General features: G+C 43.8%; 1 protein-coding gene and 1 pseudogene across 2 annotated transcripts in view; one reads left to right on the top strand and one right to left on the bottom strand.

Moving 5' to 3' along the window:
* XIRP2 (xin actin binding repeat containing 2) overlaps window positions 1-16302 on the top strand; it is a 204940-nt gene that overhangs the window by 104822 nt on the left and 83816 nt on the right. Inside the window, exon 2 of one of the 2 annotated variants that reach the window (XM_090045559.1) lies at window positions 9918-10071. The exons of the other annotated variant lie outside the window; for it this stretch is intronic. Coding sequence (XP_089901685.1) covers window positions 10035-10071 — 37 coding nt within the window. The 5' untranslated portion in view covers window positions 9918-10034. The remainder of the gene's footprint in view (window positions 1-9917; window positions 10072-16302) is intronic. 2 annotated transcript variants of the gene reach the window in all.
* Window positions 6897-7002, bottom strand: LOC149867517 (U5 spliceosomal RNA; annotated as a pseudogene).

The raw sequence follows: 16302 nt of genomic DNA, 5'->3' as shown, positions 1-16302 counted from the left end.
CAGGTTTAAACCAGTTTCTGATCACTTAAACCAGTTTATGTGTAATGCCTGTCCCTAGCCTAAGGAAACATGTGCAATTTAGTCCTAAACCTCAGTGACCCTAATGAATAGCTCCCTGTGTTCCTGTTTCCATATAATCTGGGTCTTTGGCTTCACGTACCACAGCAAAAATATTCAATGTCTAGCTAAATGTCTCAGTCCAATCTGTGGATTTAAAAAGATTTGCATGTTTACTCTGTAAGATGCAATTGTCATTTTTACAGCAAACAAAACCAAACAGGCAATACTGTGGGTTCCCTTTCTTATGGGACAGGTAGCAGCCCTGCATTGTTTGAATGTGCAGCTGCCACCAACTTCTTAGGAAAGTCTTGATTCTTCAGCTAACACGATTTCAGGAACTAGGCACTCCCTGGCCTCAGTGCAAGCTGAAATATAATGAATGTTATATGTGAACATAAAAGAACATGACTAGCTATATTTGCTCTCTGAGGGTTTCCTCAGAACTACTTTTACCCTTTCCTTATATTAAAAGAAAAAAAGCAGCAGTAAATTAAACTGAAAATCAACAAATTTTAAGTTGATAAACGGAAGTTGTTTTTGCATATCACATAATTAACTTGGCTCCCATTCCTACAAAATCTAGCTCTCATTCCCACACAATTTATTTTGAAGCCAAGTGCTTAGCAGGTTTTGACTGTATGAGCATAGTATGCAGTTTTATTAGATTGCATACAAATCAATTGTAGGGTCCTCCTTACACCAACCACTACTTACTGAGGTTAGGAGGAAGCACCCTGAATCAATATCCACTCTTTGGTATCCATTATGGTATCTTGCAGCTTTCTCATACAGATTACTAGTCCAGGACCAGCACTTTTTTGATATAGTTTGACATTTTTTAATATCAAACATCTGTTCATGCAGGCTCTGTATGTCCTGGATTAACTGGCTGCTGTCTATGTGTCAGAAGTAAAATTAAAAAAAATCTTACCTGCTTAATTCTAATTCATCATTATAATTGAACATATTTTCCTTTTCAAGCATGCATGCATATGAACAATGTTCATACATATGAAAGTTACATGGCAAAATTATGGCTGGAAGTTACAATATAGATTGATAATACAACCTATGAATAGTAATATGAGTCTCCAAATGAATTCAGTGGATAAGCTTCTACAAAATTATTTCAGCTGACTACCTTGGATTGTGTATTTGTGCTGCTTTAGAGTATTAAATGGTATTCCCAGTCTAGATTAAAACTAAATTCAGTACAGTACAAAGTAGAATGAATTATAATGAATCCACCACTCACAGATGGCACCCAAACAAAATGCACATTCTCTCCTTTTATAATATGGTTTTATTGCATTACTTGCCCAAACTCATTCATTGTCATATTCTCAGAATAAAGATCAGTTTTGCTGATCAAAAATGAATGTAAAATACATCTTGAACCAGGCATTGACCATAATCATTCTCTGCAGAGATCCTTAGAACAGCATTTTCTGCTATGTGCTTCTTGTGCTTGAGTGACACCTTATTAACTAACCAAAAGGAACTTGTATATTTATATAGGCTTATACATACAAAACACCCATTCAATAAACATGGAACCTTATCATGCCCTTAGACCCTGGGTGAAGCTCAAAACCATGCTAAACTAGCTGCATCTCCTGATTTCCAGGCTTTGGCCTTCACTGAGCAGGAGCAAATAGGTTTCATAGATTTCATAGATTTCATAGACATCAGGGCTAGAAGGGACCTCGGGAGATCATCGAGTCCAGCCCCCTGCCCAAAGGACAGGAAGTCAGCTGGGTTATAGGATCCCAGCAAGATAAGCATCCAATTTACTCTTGAAGGTGTTCAATGTAGGTGCTTGAACCACCTCCGCTGGCAGACTGTTCCAGACCTTGGGGGCTTGGACAGTAAAGAAATTCTTCCTTATGTCCAGCCTGAAATGGTCTTGCAGGAGTTTATGACCATTCAACCTAGTCATCCCTTGGGGCGCTCTGGTGAACAAACGTTCCCCCAGATCCTGGTGGTCACCCCTGATAAACTTGTAGGTGGCCATCAGATCACCCCTGAGCCTATGCTTTTCCAGGCTAAAGAGTCCCATGGCTCTCAGCCTGTCATCGTAAGATCTGTTTTCCTGACCTCTGATCATGCATGTGGCTCTCCTCTGAACTCTCTCAAGGTTCTCCACATCCTTTCTGAATTGTGGAGCCCAAAACTGGACGCAGTACTCCAGCTGCGGCCTCACCAAGGCTGAGTACAAGGGGAGAATGACGTCCCAGGATTTGCTCGAGAAGCATCTATGGATGCAAGCCAGCGTTTTGGTCGCTTTATTAGCCTCAGCATTGCATTGCAGGCTTATGTTCATCTTGTGGTCAATGATGACCCCCAAGTCTCTTTCTTCTGTAGTGCTAACCAACGTAGCACTGCCGAGCCTATAAGGATGCTGCAGGTTTTTCCTCCCAAGGTGTAGAACCTTGCATTTTTCAGTGTTAAACACCATCAGGTTCTCGTCTGCCCATTTGCTGGGCTTGTCCAGGTCAGCCTGGATCACTCGCCTATCTTCTGGCGTGGATGCTTTGCCCCAAAGTTTGGTGTCATCGGCGAACTTGGCCAGTCCACTCCTGACTCCAATGTCCACATCCTTAATGAAGATGTTGAACAGTATGGGTCCCAGGACAGAGCCTTGAGGGACCCCACTGGTCACAGGGCACCACGATGAGTGACTGCCATCAATCACAACCCTCTGGGTCCGACCACGGAGCCAATTTCCCAGCCAGCAGATCGTGGTGGAGCCAAGGCCACAACTGGCCAGTTTGGCCAAGAGGTGATCATGGGATACCAGATCAAAAGCTTTTTTCAAGTCAAGATATATGACATCAATCTCTTCTCCCGCGTCCAGGTGATAGGTCACCTGGTCATAGAAGGAAATGAGATTGGTCAAACAAGACCTACCCACAACAAACCCATGCTGACTATCCCTTAGGATGTTAGCCTGGGCCAGTCCATCAAGGATGGCCTCCTTAATAAACTTTTCTAAGATCTTCCCCAGGATAGAAGTCAGGCTAATGGGCCTGTAGTTAGCCGGATCCACTTTCCTCCCTTTCTTGAAGATCGGTACCACATTGTCCTTCCTCCAGTCTTCGGGCACTACACCAGAGCGCCAGGAGTTTTCAAAGATCCGTGCCAGGGCTGGGCTATGACGCTCACCAGCTCCTTGAGTACCCTGGGGTGCAGATTGTCAGGGCCAGCTGACTTGAAGGTATCCAGCTTCTCAAGGTGTTCCTTCACGAGGTCAGCATTGATGGAGGGTAGGGGATCCCCCTCACCCAGATCTCCCTGTCCCATAGCAGGCATGGGCGTCCCATGGGACTGATGAAAGACTGACGCAAAGTACCTATTTAATAGGTTGGCTTTTTCCTGGGCGTCAGTTGTCAGTTGCCCCATCTGGTTTAGCAGGGGTCCAACAATGCCCTTGCTTTTCCTCCGGCTCCCCACATATCTGAAAAAGGACTTTTTGTTGTCCTTGATGCCTGAAGCTAGTTGGAGTTCAGTTGCAGCCTTGGCTTTCCTGGTTTTCGTTCTGCAAGACTGAACCAGTGCAGAATAATCCTCCTTGGAGGTGAATCCTGTCCTCCATCCTTTGTAGGCTTTCCTTTTTAGCCGTAGGAGGTCCGCTAGGTCCCTGGAGAGCCAGGAGGGCTGCTGTGCCTTCTTGCTGCCTTTCCTCCGTATTGGAATAGATTTAGCTTGTGCATTGAGGATCGCTTCCTTGAGAAGCAACCACTCTTCTTGAACTCCCATCTCCCTGGGGTCATGGTCCCTAAGGGCCTGACTGGCAAGCCTCTTGAGCTTGTCAAAGTCGGCTTTTCTGAAGTCAAGGACTTCTGTGTTGCTGACTGACTTGCCAGCTTTACGGCGGGTGGTGAAGGTGATCACCTCATGGTCGCTGTCACCCAGCTTCCCATCGATCACTAGGTCGCCAATTACGTCGTCCCCCGTAGCCAGTACCAGGTCGAGCAGCGCTTTGCCTCTCGTTGGCCCATAGACTTCTTGAGTCAGGTAGAGGTCATCCATGCACAAGGGAAAGCTTTGCGACCGCTCAGATTTTGCTGAGTGATCTTCCCACAAGATGTCCGGGTAATTGAAGTCACCCATGACAACCAAGGTCCTGGAGCAAGCGGCCTCAGTCAGTTCCTGGGCGAACTCCTGGTCAAGCTCAGGACTTTGAGTGGGAGGTCTGTAGTAGAGTCCCACCGTTGTGTCCCCTGTGCCGTATTCCCCACGAATTTTTACCCAGAGGGTCTCTAGCTGTCCATGCTGGTCGCTAACATCAGCTTGCAGGGACATGTAGCTTTCCTTCACATAGAGAGCTACACCCCCGCCCCTTTTGTCAACACAATCCGTCCTGTACAGGGTATAGCCCTCTAAACCCGTGGTCCAGTCATGGGTGGAGTCCCACCAGGTCTCCGTTATCCCAATGACGTCATAATTCTTTGCACTGAGCAGGAGGATGAGCTCCTCCTGCTTGTTGCCCAGGCTCCTGGCATTGGTGTACAGGCAGGCAAGTGTGCCCTTGGGGGCTCTTGCCTTGCCCACAGATTGTGCCAGGGCTGGGGCAGGGGTGGGCCTCCTTAAGTGCCTTGGTCTGCTGGCTTTGCAAGGGTTGCTCAGCGGGCCAGCAGTGGCAGTAGTCCCCCATCCCCCAGCGGTCTTAGTTTAAAGCCCAGTGGAGCAGGTCAGCCAGTCTGACTGAGAAGATCCTCCTCCCCAGGGGGGAGAGGTGGAGGCCAGCTCTTCCCAGCAGCTCGCTGCCTCTCTCGCCAAAGAGTGGGCTGTGGTCATGGAAGCCAAAGCCTTCCTGATGATACCTGGAAGCCAAAGCCTTCCCGATGACACCAGGAAAGGAGAGCCTGGCTGCTGCTGCTTCTGTCCCCAGTTGATCCTGGCTCCCTGCACATCCCCTAGCTGGTAGAGGGCAGGAGCAGCTCTGGTTGTCCCCCTCCCATCAATCAGGGACAGTAGGGGTGGCAGGTGAGTTCACTCAGAGGCATAGTAAGCAGGGTCTGTATCTTGGGCAAACACTGCATGGAGTGTATCGGGAGGAAAGGTGCTGTGTAGAATCAGAGGGGAAGGGGATTGTACATATTCTGGGACTGAAAACACAGTGACTGCTACTGCTACTATTGCTGAAGCATCCTCTGCCAGACTTGGTTGTTGCTCTTACAGCAGCAGCATGGTATGCATGGTATGCAGCTTCTGCAACAGCAGTGCTGTGGGGTGCTTCTTCTGCCAGGGTGTGGACTATACAGGGGTGAAGGAATAATTCTGGGACCCCAACTAAGTTAGTGCCCAGGTCTGGTGCCCCACTTATACTTTCCACATCTCTTCACTGCCCTCACCCCACTCCACCAGCCCAGGGCTCCAGCCCCTTGCAATAGTCTGTTCCCATTACCTGCCAGGACTCTTCAAGGGACCCAGGCATCTGGAGCCATGAAGACCTGGAGAGCTGGATCTGGTACAGTGCAAGGCGAGAGGCAAAGGGTGGGGGCGGGGGGTGACCACACTATCACAACCTTTTGAATGCACCCCTGACACCCAATATATTGATCTATTATGAAAATCTGGAATTTTTCTGGGTCCCTATGTGGCAGCTAAACTGTTTGAAAAATCTGACCTCAATTGTAGGTCTTCAGCTGCTATGAAAATCTGACCCGGCTCACAGGAGCAAGTCTTTTAAAGGAAGTAATATCAATAGTGATCTCTTAGGGCACTCTACATGTGTGCTTTAATATGCATTAACCTTTTTTAATACATATTAAAGTGTCACAAAAAAAGTTCACTTTCACTAATGCTCATTAAAATTGGCTAATGCACCTGTTTCTAATACCTCCAAATGGAGGTACCTGAATCTAATGGGCATTGCCAAAAGCACATTAAAGAATGTGTAGATATGCCCTTAAATCATAATAAATAATTACAGCTGCATGTACTTGTCATTTGGTTGCCTGGAAATCTTGCTCATTGACTATTAGTTTTCATATTCTTTAAGTATACAATTTATATGAGATATTTCTTTATATATTAATTCATTGGATGATTATATATGTATCCCCTACTTCTCATTTACTTTTCTCCCAGTTTTTCTGTGCTGTATACATATCTTCCATAGTAAATATTTTGTTTTCAGGTCATGATGCGAGTATGAGAAGGTCACTGCATTAGCCCTGCTTCTAGGATAGAGGTTTTTTACTCCAAAATGTTTTTTCAACAGATTTTAAGTCTTCCCTAGATATTGAACTATACTATTACTATTCTCTCCTGCAATTTGATTCATGTTGAAGATTTAAAATAATCTCATCACTGATTTACTTGAATATATAAAGTCAAATTATGCCTGTCTGATTTTAAATGCTAATTTGTCTTTCTACCCTTGGCCTTACCAGCTTGTTTTTGTTCAAAAACATGTCTTATTTAGCATTTTAGATAAGCTCCTATGATTCTGGGATTCCAGAATAGCCTTATATTTGTTAAAGTAAAGACTAACAGAGCTCAAAAACAAACAAAAGTTTATTTGCAAGGCTTAATCTCAAATGAAACACCAGTTTAAAATGTGTTAGTGCAGATTAGTTTTAAAAGGTTTAGACATTAGGGATTTTCCACTGCCAGGAAAAGGGTCCATTCACACTAGTTGTAATATTTTAATAGTATTCTTCTTCCAGTTCCAATTTCTTTAAAAGTGAATTCAGTCTGGTACTAATAAAGATAACAGCCAAATACATTAAGGCTCTATTTAGAAAAATGAAAGTTTTTAGAAAATTACAAGACTTGATTCTTTGCTTGAAACATTTAGTATTTTCGTTCCAATTATGAGGGGGAAAGACTATACAAATAAACAGAATGCAGAAAGTAGTAATCTGTTCCTCTCCATGGAAATCTTTAGTAAAAGGCAAAAAAGATTTATGCGATCTGAAGAAAAAACAGAGTATCACTAAATCTAATCAGCGAATGATCTTCAGGTTCATCTACAAGAACTACTTCACAATTAGGGCGGCTAGGAGCTGGAACCAACTTCCAAGGGAAGTGGTGCTGGCTTCTACCCTGGGGGTCTTTAAGAAGAGGCTTGATGGCTACCTGGCTGGACTCATTTGAGTCCAGTTTTTCTCCCGCCCAGGCGGGGTGTCGGACTTGAAGATCTACAAGGTCCCTTCCGACCCTACTTCTATGATTCTGTGATTCTATGTACCAAGCAAATCCAGTGTTTTTAGGTTCAAAAGTGAATCAAACTACAATCGTGGAAAAGTTTTTTTATTTTCATTTACCTAAAATGATAGCAGGTGCACAAATGGAGGCCAGGTATGAAAATCAGACACAACAGCTCTTGAATGATACTTTGCAATATATGATCTTTCTCTATACAAACATACATACATACATACATATATGTATATGGAGGGGGGTTGAATGTGTTTATTTTTCCCCTACAATTTATCAGTCAGTGCACTCCTACAGTAAGCACCCTTGGATAATAAAGTAATACTACAGGTAATAGAAACAAATGTTATTCTTTTAATGTTATAATCAAAGTAAGCAATACTTCACATCATTGAAAAAATGCCAAATGATTCTTGATTCAGTTGATAACCTCTTAAAACAGCAGGGCACGGCAAATGGGCAGCAGGGCACAGTGAGTGGGCACCTGGCCAGGGCCCCCCCCCCCGGAGAAGAGCTGGTGCTGCTGGAAGCCAGCAGTGTCATGGCCTACCACACCTTGTGGTGGGGATTGGGGCTGGGGCTGGCACAGGAGGCGCTGGCCCAGACTCCCTGAGCTGTTGGTGCAGTGTGTAGCTGTGGAGCTCAGTGGGATGAGCAGCTAAAGTCCCAAAGGTCCCTCCTGCAGTGACATGTCTCCATGGGTCAGTTGCTGCATAAAGAGCATGGTCTTGCTGGCACTCCCCAAATGATGATTGTGGTTGGAGATCATAACCCACTGTGCCCGCAAGGCCTTGAACTTCATATGGCTCTGCCGTGCTGACTGGTAGTGCCCATGCTCATGCATCCAGCCTGACAGCCCCTCGTAGACATGGACGTTACAGCACTTGCCCCACTCAAACTGGTGCCTCTCCCCACAGCACCATGAGGTCACCAGTTACCTCCTGTGAAACAAGCTGGGGTCCCAAGCATGGGCAGGGGCATGGATGATGACAAGGTCAATGGGGATCCCATGCTGGTTCTCTGGGCCTCCACATGGCTGTCCTTGTACTGCTGGGCCTGGGAAGGTGCCTGCAGCCCCCAGCAGAGGGGAACAGCATGCAACTGGCAGCCGTGCAGAAGAGGCAATGCCCCACAGCACCTGCAGACTCTGGGCAGCCTGCTGGGGGTGGGCTGCAGACAGGTGGAATTGGCCCTGCCAGCCAGAAGCTGCCTGCAGATGGACCTGGGGCCTGGCAGGACTGGCAGGCCACTGCAGCAACCTGCAGCAGCCTGGAGCAGCCTACAGACCTGGACGGCATGGGCCTGGCAGTTGTGTGGCCCTGCAGTGCCAGGCAGCAGCACCGGGGTGCAGGCTAGCCTTCAACCTGCCCAGGGGGACACAGGGCCTGAAGTCTCCTCAGAATACCTGCTGGTGTGCCCTTGGGCTCAAAATACCTGTAGACTTTTAAAGACTTGAGGCAGCCCAACCCTGGGGCAGGAGAGGCTCCCAACCTGGAGTCCTGGGGCTAGCCTCAGGCCAGCCCACTAGTGACAGCGGTAACCTGGGAGCAAATTCACTGCCAGGTCACACGTACACGGGCATAACTGCACAGCAACTAATCATGAGTAAATTTGCAATCTGCATTTGCAGGTAGGAAATTTACTCATGATTCAGGTCATTTACTGCACAATAAGTTTGCACATGTGTAGATGCGTGTGCTTACTGCACAGTAAACTACTTTACTGCCCAGTGAAGCATCTCATGTATACACAACCAGTAAATATCACAACTTGTTTGCCAGGTCTCGGCTTCTGAGTTGTTTAGAAAATGTACCCTCTTGCATTCGGACTAGCAGAATGCTCTTAGTTCACAGGGGATCTTTGAATCATTCCTTTGAAATTTAAAGCAGTTTTTTACTACTGGACCTGTAATGTCTCACTTAATTTAAAAGCTTCATCTGGAACTTTGTATCCGGTGCATCCAGGGTATTGTGCTAGCTTGCACTAAGAATATTTCAAGTGGGAGAGCAAAGTGAAAAACAAGAGCAAGAGCACTTCCAATTGTCCATTTAGAGACACTGTAGTTTTGCTTCAGAACTATTTTCCCATTTTGTTTCTCAGAACTGTAGATGTTTTGTGTGTGGTGATTCCTGTGTGGACTGGCTGGGTGGAACAGTTGTCCATTGTTATGATTATCAAAATCCCATTGAAGTACTGTAACAGAATTAACATTACATTAAAAATCAACCTGTTCAATAATAAATATCCTGTGTACATCTGGTCTCCAGTCCATTTTTCACTGTTGATGCATGTTGGTATATACCAGTTAATTAAATTAATGAAATTCCCTCTGTCAATTTTTCTTTGTACAAATATACTGCTTACTAGAGCAGCTGGTGTCTTTTATTGTGATCCTTAGTACCAGTTTTCTTTTCTCAGGGAAAAAAAACCTCACAAAAGAAATGCCAAATGAGAACTGAATACTACTGTCAGACATCACTGTCAGTCGAACTGTAAACTAAGCAACAGACATGCATTTGTAACTCTCTGTACACTTATATAGATATACCCTGCAGCATATTGAAGAACATCATTCATGCAATAGAAACCCCTTGTTCCCTGGCCTCCTCACACTCTCCTCCCCCAGAAAACCACATCTGTTTCCTACTGATAGCTTTTAACACCACCCCCTTAATGTTTTCTAACAGGAAGTAGAAACTGAGAGAAGTTTACATTCACCAACATTTAAGAATCAGCCTGGGAGCCATTCCATCATTTCTGTGAAAGAGTCAAATGTGAGAGGTGGGAAAACAGTTTTTGGCAAGATGTCATCTGAAAACGATCAGAACAAGAACTTTGAAGGTTAGCATAACACTTTAATCTTATTTCTTGCTTTAGTACTGGGTACAGAACAACTAAGATATCAAAGAATGTAAAAGTCTGTGTGTTTTTAAATAGAAGAGCAAAACTGATGATAAAATTCATTTTTAAGGAAGCAACATAAGATGCAGAAGTACATAGATTTATTTGACATCCCTCTGTTCTTCAAGTGGTGATTTTATATTTAATTGTGTGCAACAAGGGCTATGGGTACTACTGGAAAACAAATAGCTCTAAACACTTAAGTATCTGGAAATTTTCCCCCCCAAAGATGATGCTGTTAACATGAGATAAAACAGTGCATTTATTTTTTTCATTCAAGAAATACAGTAATTTTTTTTAGAACAACGGACTAGATTATCAAAGTAACAGAGGGGAATCAGAGCTATATAACAAAGGCTGCCAAAATAAAAAACTAAGGCTTATCAGCTGTAAAATAAGCTTCCCAAAATTTTTATTTTAGATGATTACCCTAAATATGTTTAATAGTTTTAGGATAAATACAACAGAAAAGTATCACATATTTTAACAATGTATATAATTTTAATGTTTTTCTAATGTTATTACAATGTAAATAGCCAAGTGCTTGAAACCACATTGTTCTAATAATTCTGGAAAATGTTCCACAAAATGCAAATATTTATTAAAAATACAGACTTCACTCATCATTTTTAAGAGGCAATAACTTGGCTTTTATAGTTTGGTATAGGAGTATAGTTGGAATTATCAGGGCATTGTTAAAAATAACAACAATAATAAAGCTCCAGGGCATTTGTGTGGGTGTGTGTAAATTGCACACACTAGCAGGGCCGTAGTCTTGTTGAGCTTGAAAATAAGCAGCAATATCTTTACCGCTGCTTGGAATATTATAAATCCAGTATGGAAGGAACTCATTCAGCAGGATGCCCAAGAATCAAAATCAGACCTCTGTTGCACCCAATTCAGTCATAGCCTGTCAATGGTATTGAATATCAGGAGTGAATCAGCAGGTAGTTGAGGGAAGAGGCTAGTGCATAAGAATCTGAGATCTGGTAAATTAAGGGAAAGTTCTGATTCAGAAAATGACTTCAATAAGCTCAACCTAGCTTCTTGATTTTCACATGGTATCATGGAAATACCCCATAGTTTGGCCCAGTTTCTGGGTCTGAAGGGGGCCTTGAGTTGCCATGACTTGTGGATCATGACTTCGATATAGGAAATCTGCAGCAGTGTTATTAGTTCTTTACTGTCCTGAGCATAAAATACATCTGCACAATTTAAAAATAAAGATGGGCCTGAGGCTGAGGCCCCTATTTTCATTCAGGCTCTTCTCAGATTCTGTGAAGTTCAAACTCACATTCTGATTCAGGTTCACTATGGAGACAAACCCCAGCTGGGAAATTTGGATTTAGGTTCAAAATATTACAAATTTGCTGATAGAAGTCAAATCCAGAGAAGAATATGTATGGCTCTTTCTTGCATGACAAAATCCATCCTTTGGCAGAACTGTATTCTAGCTCTCCCCAAGGTAGTCAAACCTTGAATAGATTACTTTCTGTCATTTCCCTAGATCCATAGTTAACTCTTTGACTTGAGCTTAATCATACTTATACTGATGTAACTCTAGAGGACAGAAATTTGATCTCACATCAATATTAAATCAGAAGTTAACTTCAGGGGAGTCAATGAAAGTATATTGTTTAAAACTGGTTTAAGTGAGAGTAGACTCCAGTTCACTTCAGAAATTTCTATTTAGGTGTAAGTATTCACTCTGACTACAACACAGTTTTCAAATCTAAAATGATTTTGGTCCTTTGCCTGGTTTTCCAGGTGATATGCAAAGGGAATTTTTACCCACAATAACACATTTGGAAGGTTCTTAACAAACAGTCTATAAAAGGCCTTTAGTTGATTGCTGCTTGAAAATTTTTTTAATTTTTTAAATCTAAGATATTCAGCTTTGCCTTGATTTGCATCGCTCCAGGGATCATGGAGAAGGCCTATAAGGAGACAATGCTGTTACTTAATATATTACATGGGCTTGCAATGTATTTATAATGTTTTTCATTGTAAAATGAACAGAGCACTTGACTTCTTACACACAAGGTTCTGTGCTGTAGCAGGGTTCTTCAATTAACATGTATCTAAAATAGTAAATGTTGAAGTTTATACTGGTATTCGAGTTGGTAATCTGAATAAAGATGAATACTCTGGGACCTAAGAAAAGATCTTTAAGGGAATAAAGGAATGAAGGTTCTTCCTATATTTATTGGTGGGGCATTCAGCATATCATGCATAATCCAAAATAATTTTAATGTTTTCTTTTGAAGGTTCCCTCCAAGTGGTCTTTATCCAAACTCAGATTATAGGTGTATTGATAGACCATGTTAGAGAACTAGATCTGTCTTGAACTAAATAACATCCTGTAAAAGTCAAATCTTGGCATGGCAAGTTATACTTTAGTATAAGCTAATAGAAGCTACAGTGTTACAAAGGTAGATCATATAGTTAATGGATAAAAACCACAGGTTAAGATGCAGTAGAGAAACTGCTTCTGAAAATCCAGCAGTTAATATAAATGGTTTAATTTGCTGCAGTGATACACAACTAACAAAGTTATTTGATTGGTATGGCAATCTTAAAGTGAAATTATATATCTTGCCCACGTGAAGATGAATGATAAGCATACATATGCAGTAATCTGCTTTATTATTGTTGATTGACTCTAGACCATATAATTGCTCAAGAAAGGATAGATACGTGGGCACTAAAGAACATAAACATTCAGATCTTGTAATGTTCCTTTGCCATACAATGCTTGTTTTTTTAAATCTTGTTTTCTTAGTTAAAGTAGTAGACAGAGCTTGTTAGCCTTTCCTTCCTTAGGTTTTAAAGTTAGCTGTTATATTCAATTTTTATTAATAGTTTGGGACTGCTATTTCCAAATGATTATCTAAGGCTCAGGACAGACATTACACATAAACCAGTTTAAGTGATCAGAAACCAGTTAAAATTGGTAACAGAACAGATGTTCAGTGCACATAAATCAATTTGAAAATGGCTGAAACCAGTTTGAGATAAACCTCATTGAATGTAGTATCAGACTTAACTGATTTGGGTCAAAACAGTTTAGGCAGTGTCTGGCCCCAACCCCTTGCTGGTTTAAATTAAACCAGACTTCCACAGCATCCCAGCATGCTCTCTGGGCTGCGCTGGGCAGGGCTCTCTGCTCCACAGCAGAGCTGGCCCCTCCCCTCTGCTCCCTGGCTGGAGCTGTGGCAGAGACTGTAGGCACAGTTGGGTCTGCCTGGCTTCTCCCTGCGCTACACCCCACTTGCTGCTCAAGCATGAATCCTCCCCCCGCCACCCCATCTGTCACAGCATGGACCCCAGCCTCATGGTAGCTAATGCCAAGAGGTATCTGTGTGTGTCTCTCTCCAGTTTCACTGGGACAGGCAATCAAAACAGTGACACTTAGGGCTTTTGGAGCTAATTAACAGGTCAGCTGGTAAGCTGTTTAAGAAGAGTTTGAACTAATTGGGAGAGGCTGTTGTTTTGCTGATGGGGTGATAAACACTGTTATCAGCCCCCTGCTGACTTGCTTGCCTGTCAGTTTGCTGCAGACAGTATAGAGGAGCAGAGAGGGAGATTGAAAAGCTCCATGACATCAACAGATGCATGCATTGCACACCTCCCCTTGCCTCAAAGTGCTAGCAGGGTTCTGGGGTCTGGCAACAGTCCTGCTCCTTGAGCAGCCAGCAGGAAAAAGCCTGGGATGGGGCAGCTAGACCTCCCAAATCAAAGGTCCTGTCCAGGCCTGGCCACACCTCGCTCAGCTCAGGACTGTGGAAAGGAAGGGAGGGCTGCTCTAGTGCCCCCTGGCTTCTAACCTAAACCACTTCAGGCATGTGCCTGAATTTACTCAATCCAGAGAGAATGTCTGTCTGGTTACAAACCAGCTTAGCCTAGCCAGGTTAGACTAACATTCAAAGATTGAATCAGTTCTGGCTCAGGCTTTTGAATGACTGTCCCTAACCTAAAAGGCAGGGATAGTCTGCTTCTATAATCCACACTTTTTCAGTTGTTTTCAGAAAACAAGTTCATATATTCTCTAGGTATTTATTTTGATAAATAATAAAAAGATGCCTGTAAAGAGTTCTATGCTCCTGACTCTGTCAGTGCTACAGCAATAATACATCCCCAAGCAATATGTAGAATTAAATTTAAAAAGGAATAAATAGCAGCTAGCCAGATACAAAGATCTTCTACCTCTATCATTATGGGACTGTACACTCAGACTCTTGCATGAACCCTGTCAAATACACACCATGCCTGGGGGCTATATTTTGGACCAGGTATGAATGCTTCCTCAGCCTTGAACATATCTAGGGTCAGGTTTTCTTTTTACTTGTTGGTGGAAAACTATATGTCCTAGATAATGATTTTGGTTCTTTTCCATTACTACAGCTGGTTTCTGGGAGATTTTTCTGCTTCCAAACACCTATTCTAGAGTTCTCACTGGTGAAAACATTTAGCTGTTGTGAAACTGGGCTGAATGTATCCCATCTTTAAGTATATTTTCCCATTGAAAATCAACCATCTGGGGGCCACCTTCACTTACAGATGGTATCTTTTCAGGAAAACTGAAGCATTTAACCTAGTGTCACTCTGAACAACTACCTACATTATTCTGATGTGGGTGGATGGAGAACAAAGTGCCTTAAATGTCAGCAGAAATAAAATTAGCCTCAATGTCTGTACTAAAAAAGGGGAGCTTTAAGAGGCATTAAGTGTTCTGAGGTTGCAATAACGCCTTCTTTTCTCTTAGCCACTTTCCGTGGTAGGGGGGCAGTTCAAAGCAGAAAGCGGATGAGATGAATTTTTGACAATGACCACTCGCCAAATTATTAGTTGTTCTATCAGAAATTTCAGGCAGGCCATATCCTTCTATTGCTATAATTAACATATTCCCTAATATATTTTTATATCAATTTAATTCTCCAAAATACAGGAAACAATGTGAGTTGATGAAGGAGTTGGTGAGTAGGAGATTTGCCACTGGCTTGCTCTGCAAGTCCTCTAACTTGCTCTGCCAGTCCCCGTCTTTCCTTCAATTTTCTTATCAGCAATTTGTGGATAAACTAGCAAATTGCCCATCAAGCATGATGGAGTGGGGGACAGACAGGGACAGAGGCCTGCGTCACCCCCTCACTGCCTTGGGTCAGGGTCTGGCTTCCACACTTCCCCCCTACTGCCTCAGGTCCAGGCTCACTCACTCCTTTCCCTGCCCACCACTTTGGGCCCAGGCTTATTTCCCCCACCACCACCACTTTGGGTTCAGGCCCTCTCCCCACTCCTGCCCGTCATTTTTGGTCTGGTTCCCCCCGACACTGCTTTGGGTACAGGCCTGTGCACCCCCACACACACATCCACTGCCATTCAACCCCACGCCACTGCCTCCCAGGAATAGGAGGAAGGGAGCTTGCACATAGCCGGCGGTGGTGGCAGGCAGTGGGCATCAACAGCACAACAGCAGGCACCCAAGGTATGGTGGTAGGCAGCAGCAGTACACTGCCACTGGTTACTCCCTCCCCTCCCCTCCCCTTCCCACTCTCCTCTCTCCCTCCCTTCCTCCCCTCTCCCCTGCTACCTACCCCTCACTGCTGGCTGTTGTTTGTGGGGGTCCCACTCCAGCCCCTGGCTCAAAGAAGCTCCAGCTCCTCAGTCCTTGTGGTCATGGTGGTGCTCCGCTGTGTTGGGAGGGCGAGGCCAACGCTGTGCTGCCAGCACCTCGTACCACTGCTGTCTACAAGGAGCAGGACTGGTGGGGGAGGGGGCAAGGCCAGCACCGCTTAATTCCCTCCATCATGGCTGCACTCTGGTCACCACCATCCCCCTCTGCCTCCAAGAAGCAGGGCTGGTGGGTGTGTGAGGCCAGCATTGCTGGCCCCCCTGTTCTGACCCCTCAGTTCCAGCTATCATGGCACCACTCTACCGTGTGTCTCTGTCTGTGCAGAGCACTCTGATTGGCTGCTGAGACAACCAATCAGAGTGCAAATAAAGCATTACAGACAGACAGACTAAGGCTTTTATAATATTAGAATACTGCTATTTGAATACTTAATACTGGTATTGTAGAGTTATATTAATACTGCTTGTTTCTGCAAGCAATGAGAACCAGTACAGGAATGAAAAAGGAATTTCACCATAAACATTATGTCATTTCTACTGAAA

Source organism: Crocodylus siamensis, chromosome 4, assembly GCF_052110815.1.
Source record: "Crocodylus siamensis isolate JL-2025a chromosome 4, ASM5211081v1, whole genome shotgun sequence".
Taxonomy (NCBI): domain Eukaryota; kingdom Metazoa; phylum Chordata; order Crocodylia; family Crocodylidae; genus Crocodylus; species Crocodylus siamensis.
The sequence above is the reverse complement of the archived record's forward strand: the minus strand, read 5'-3'. Positions and strand labels throughout refer to the sequence as shown.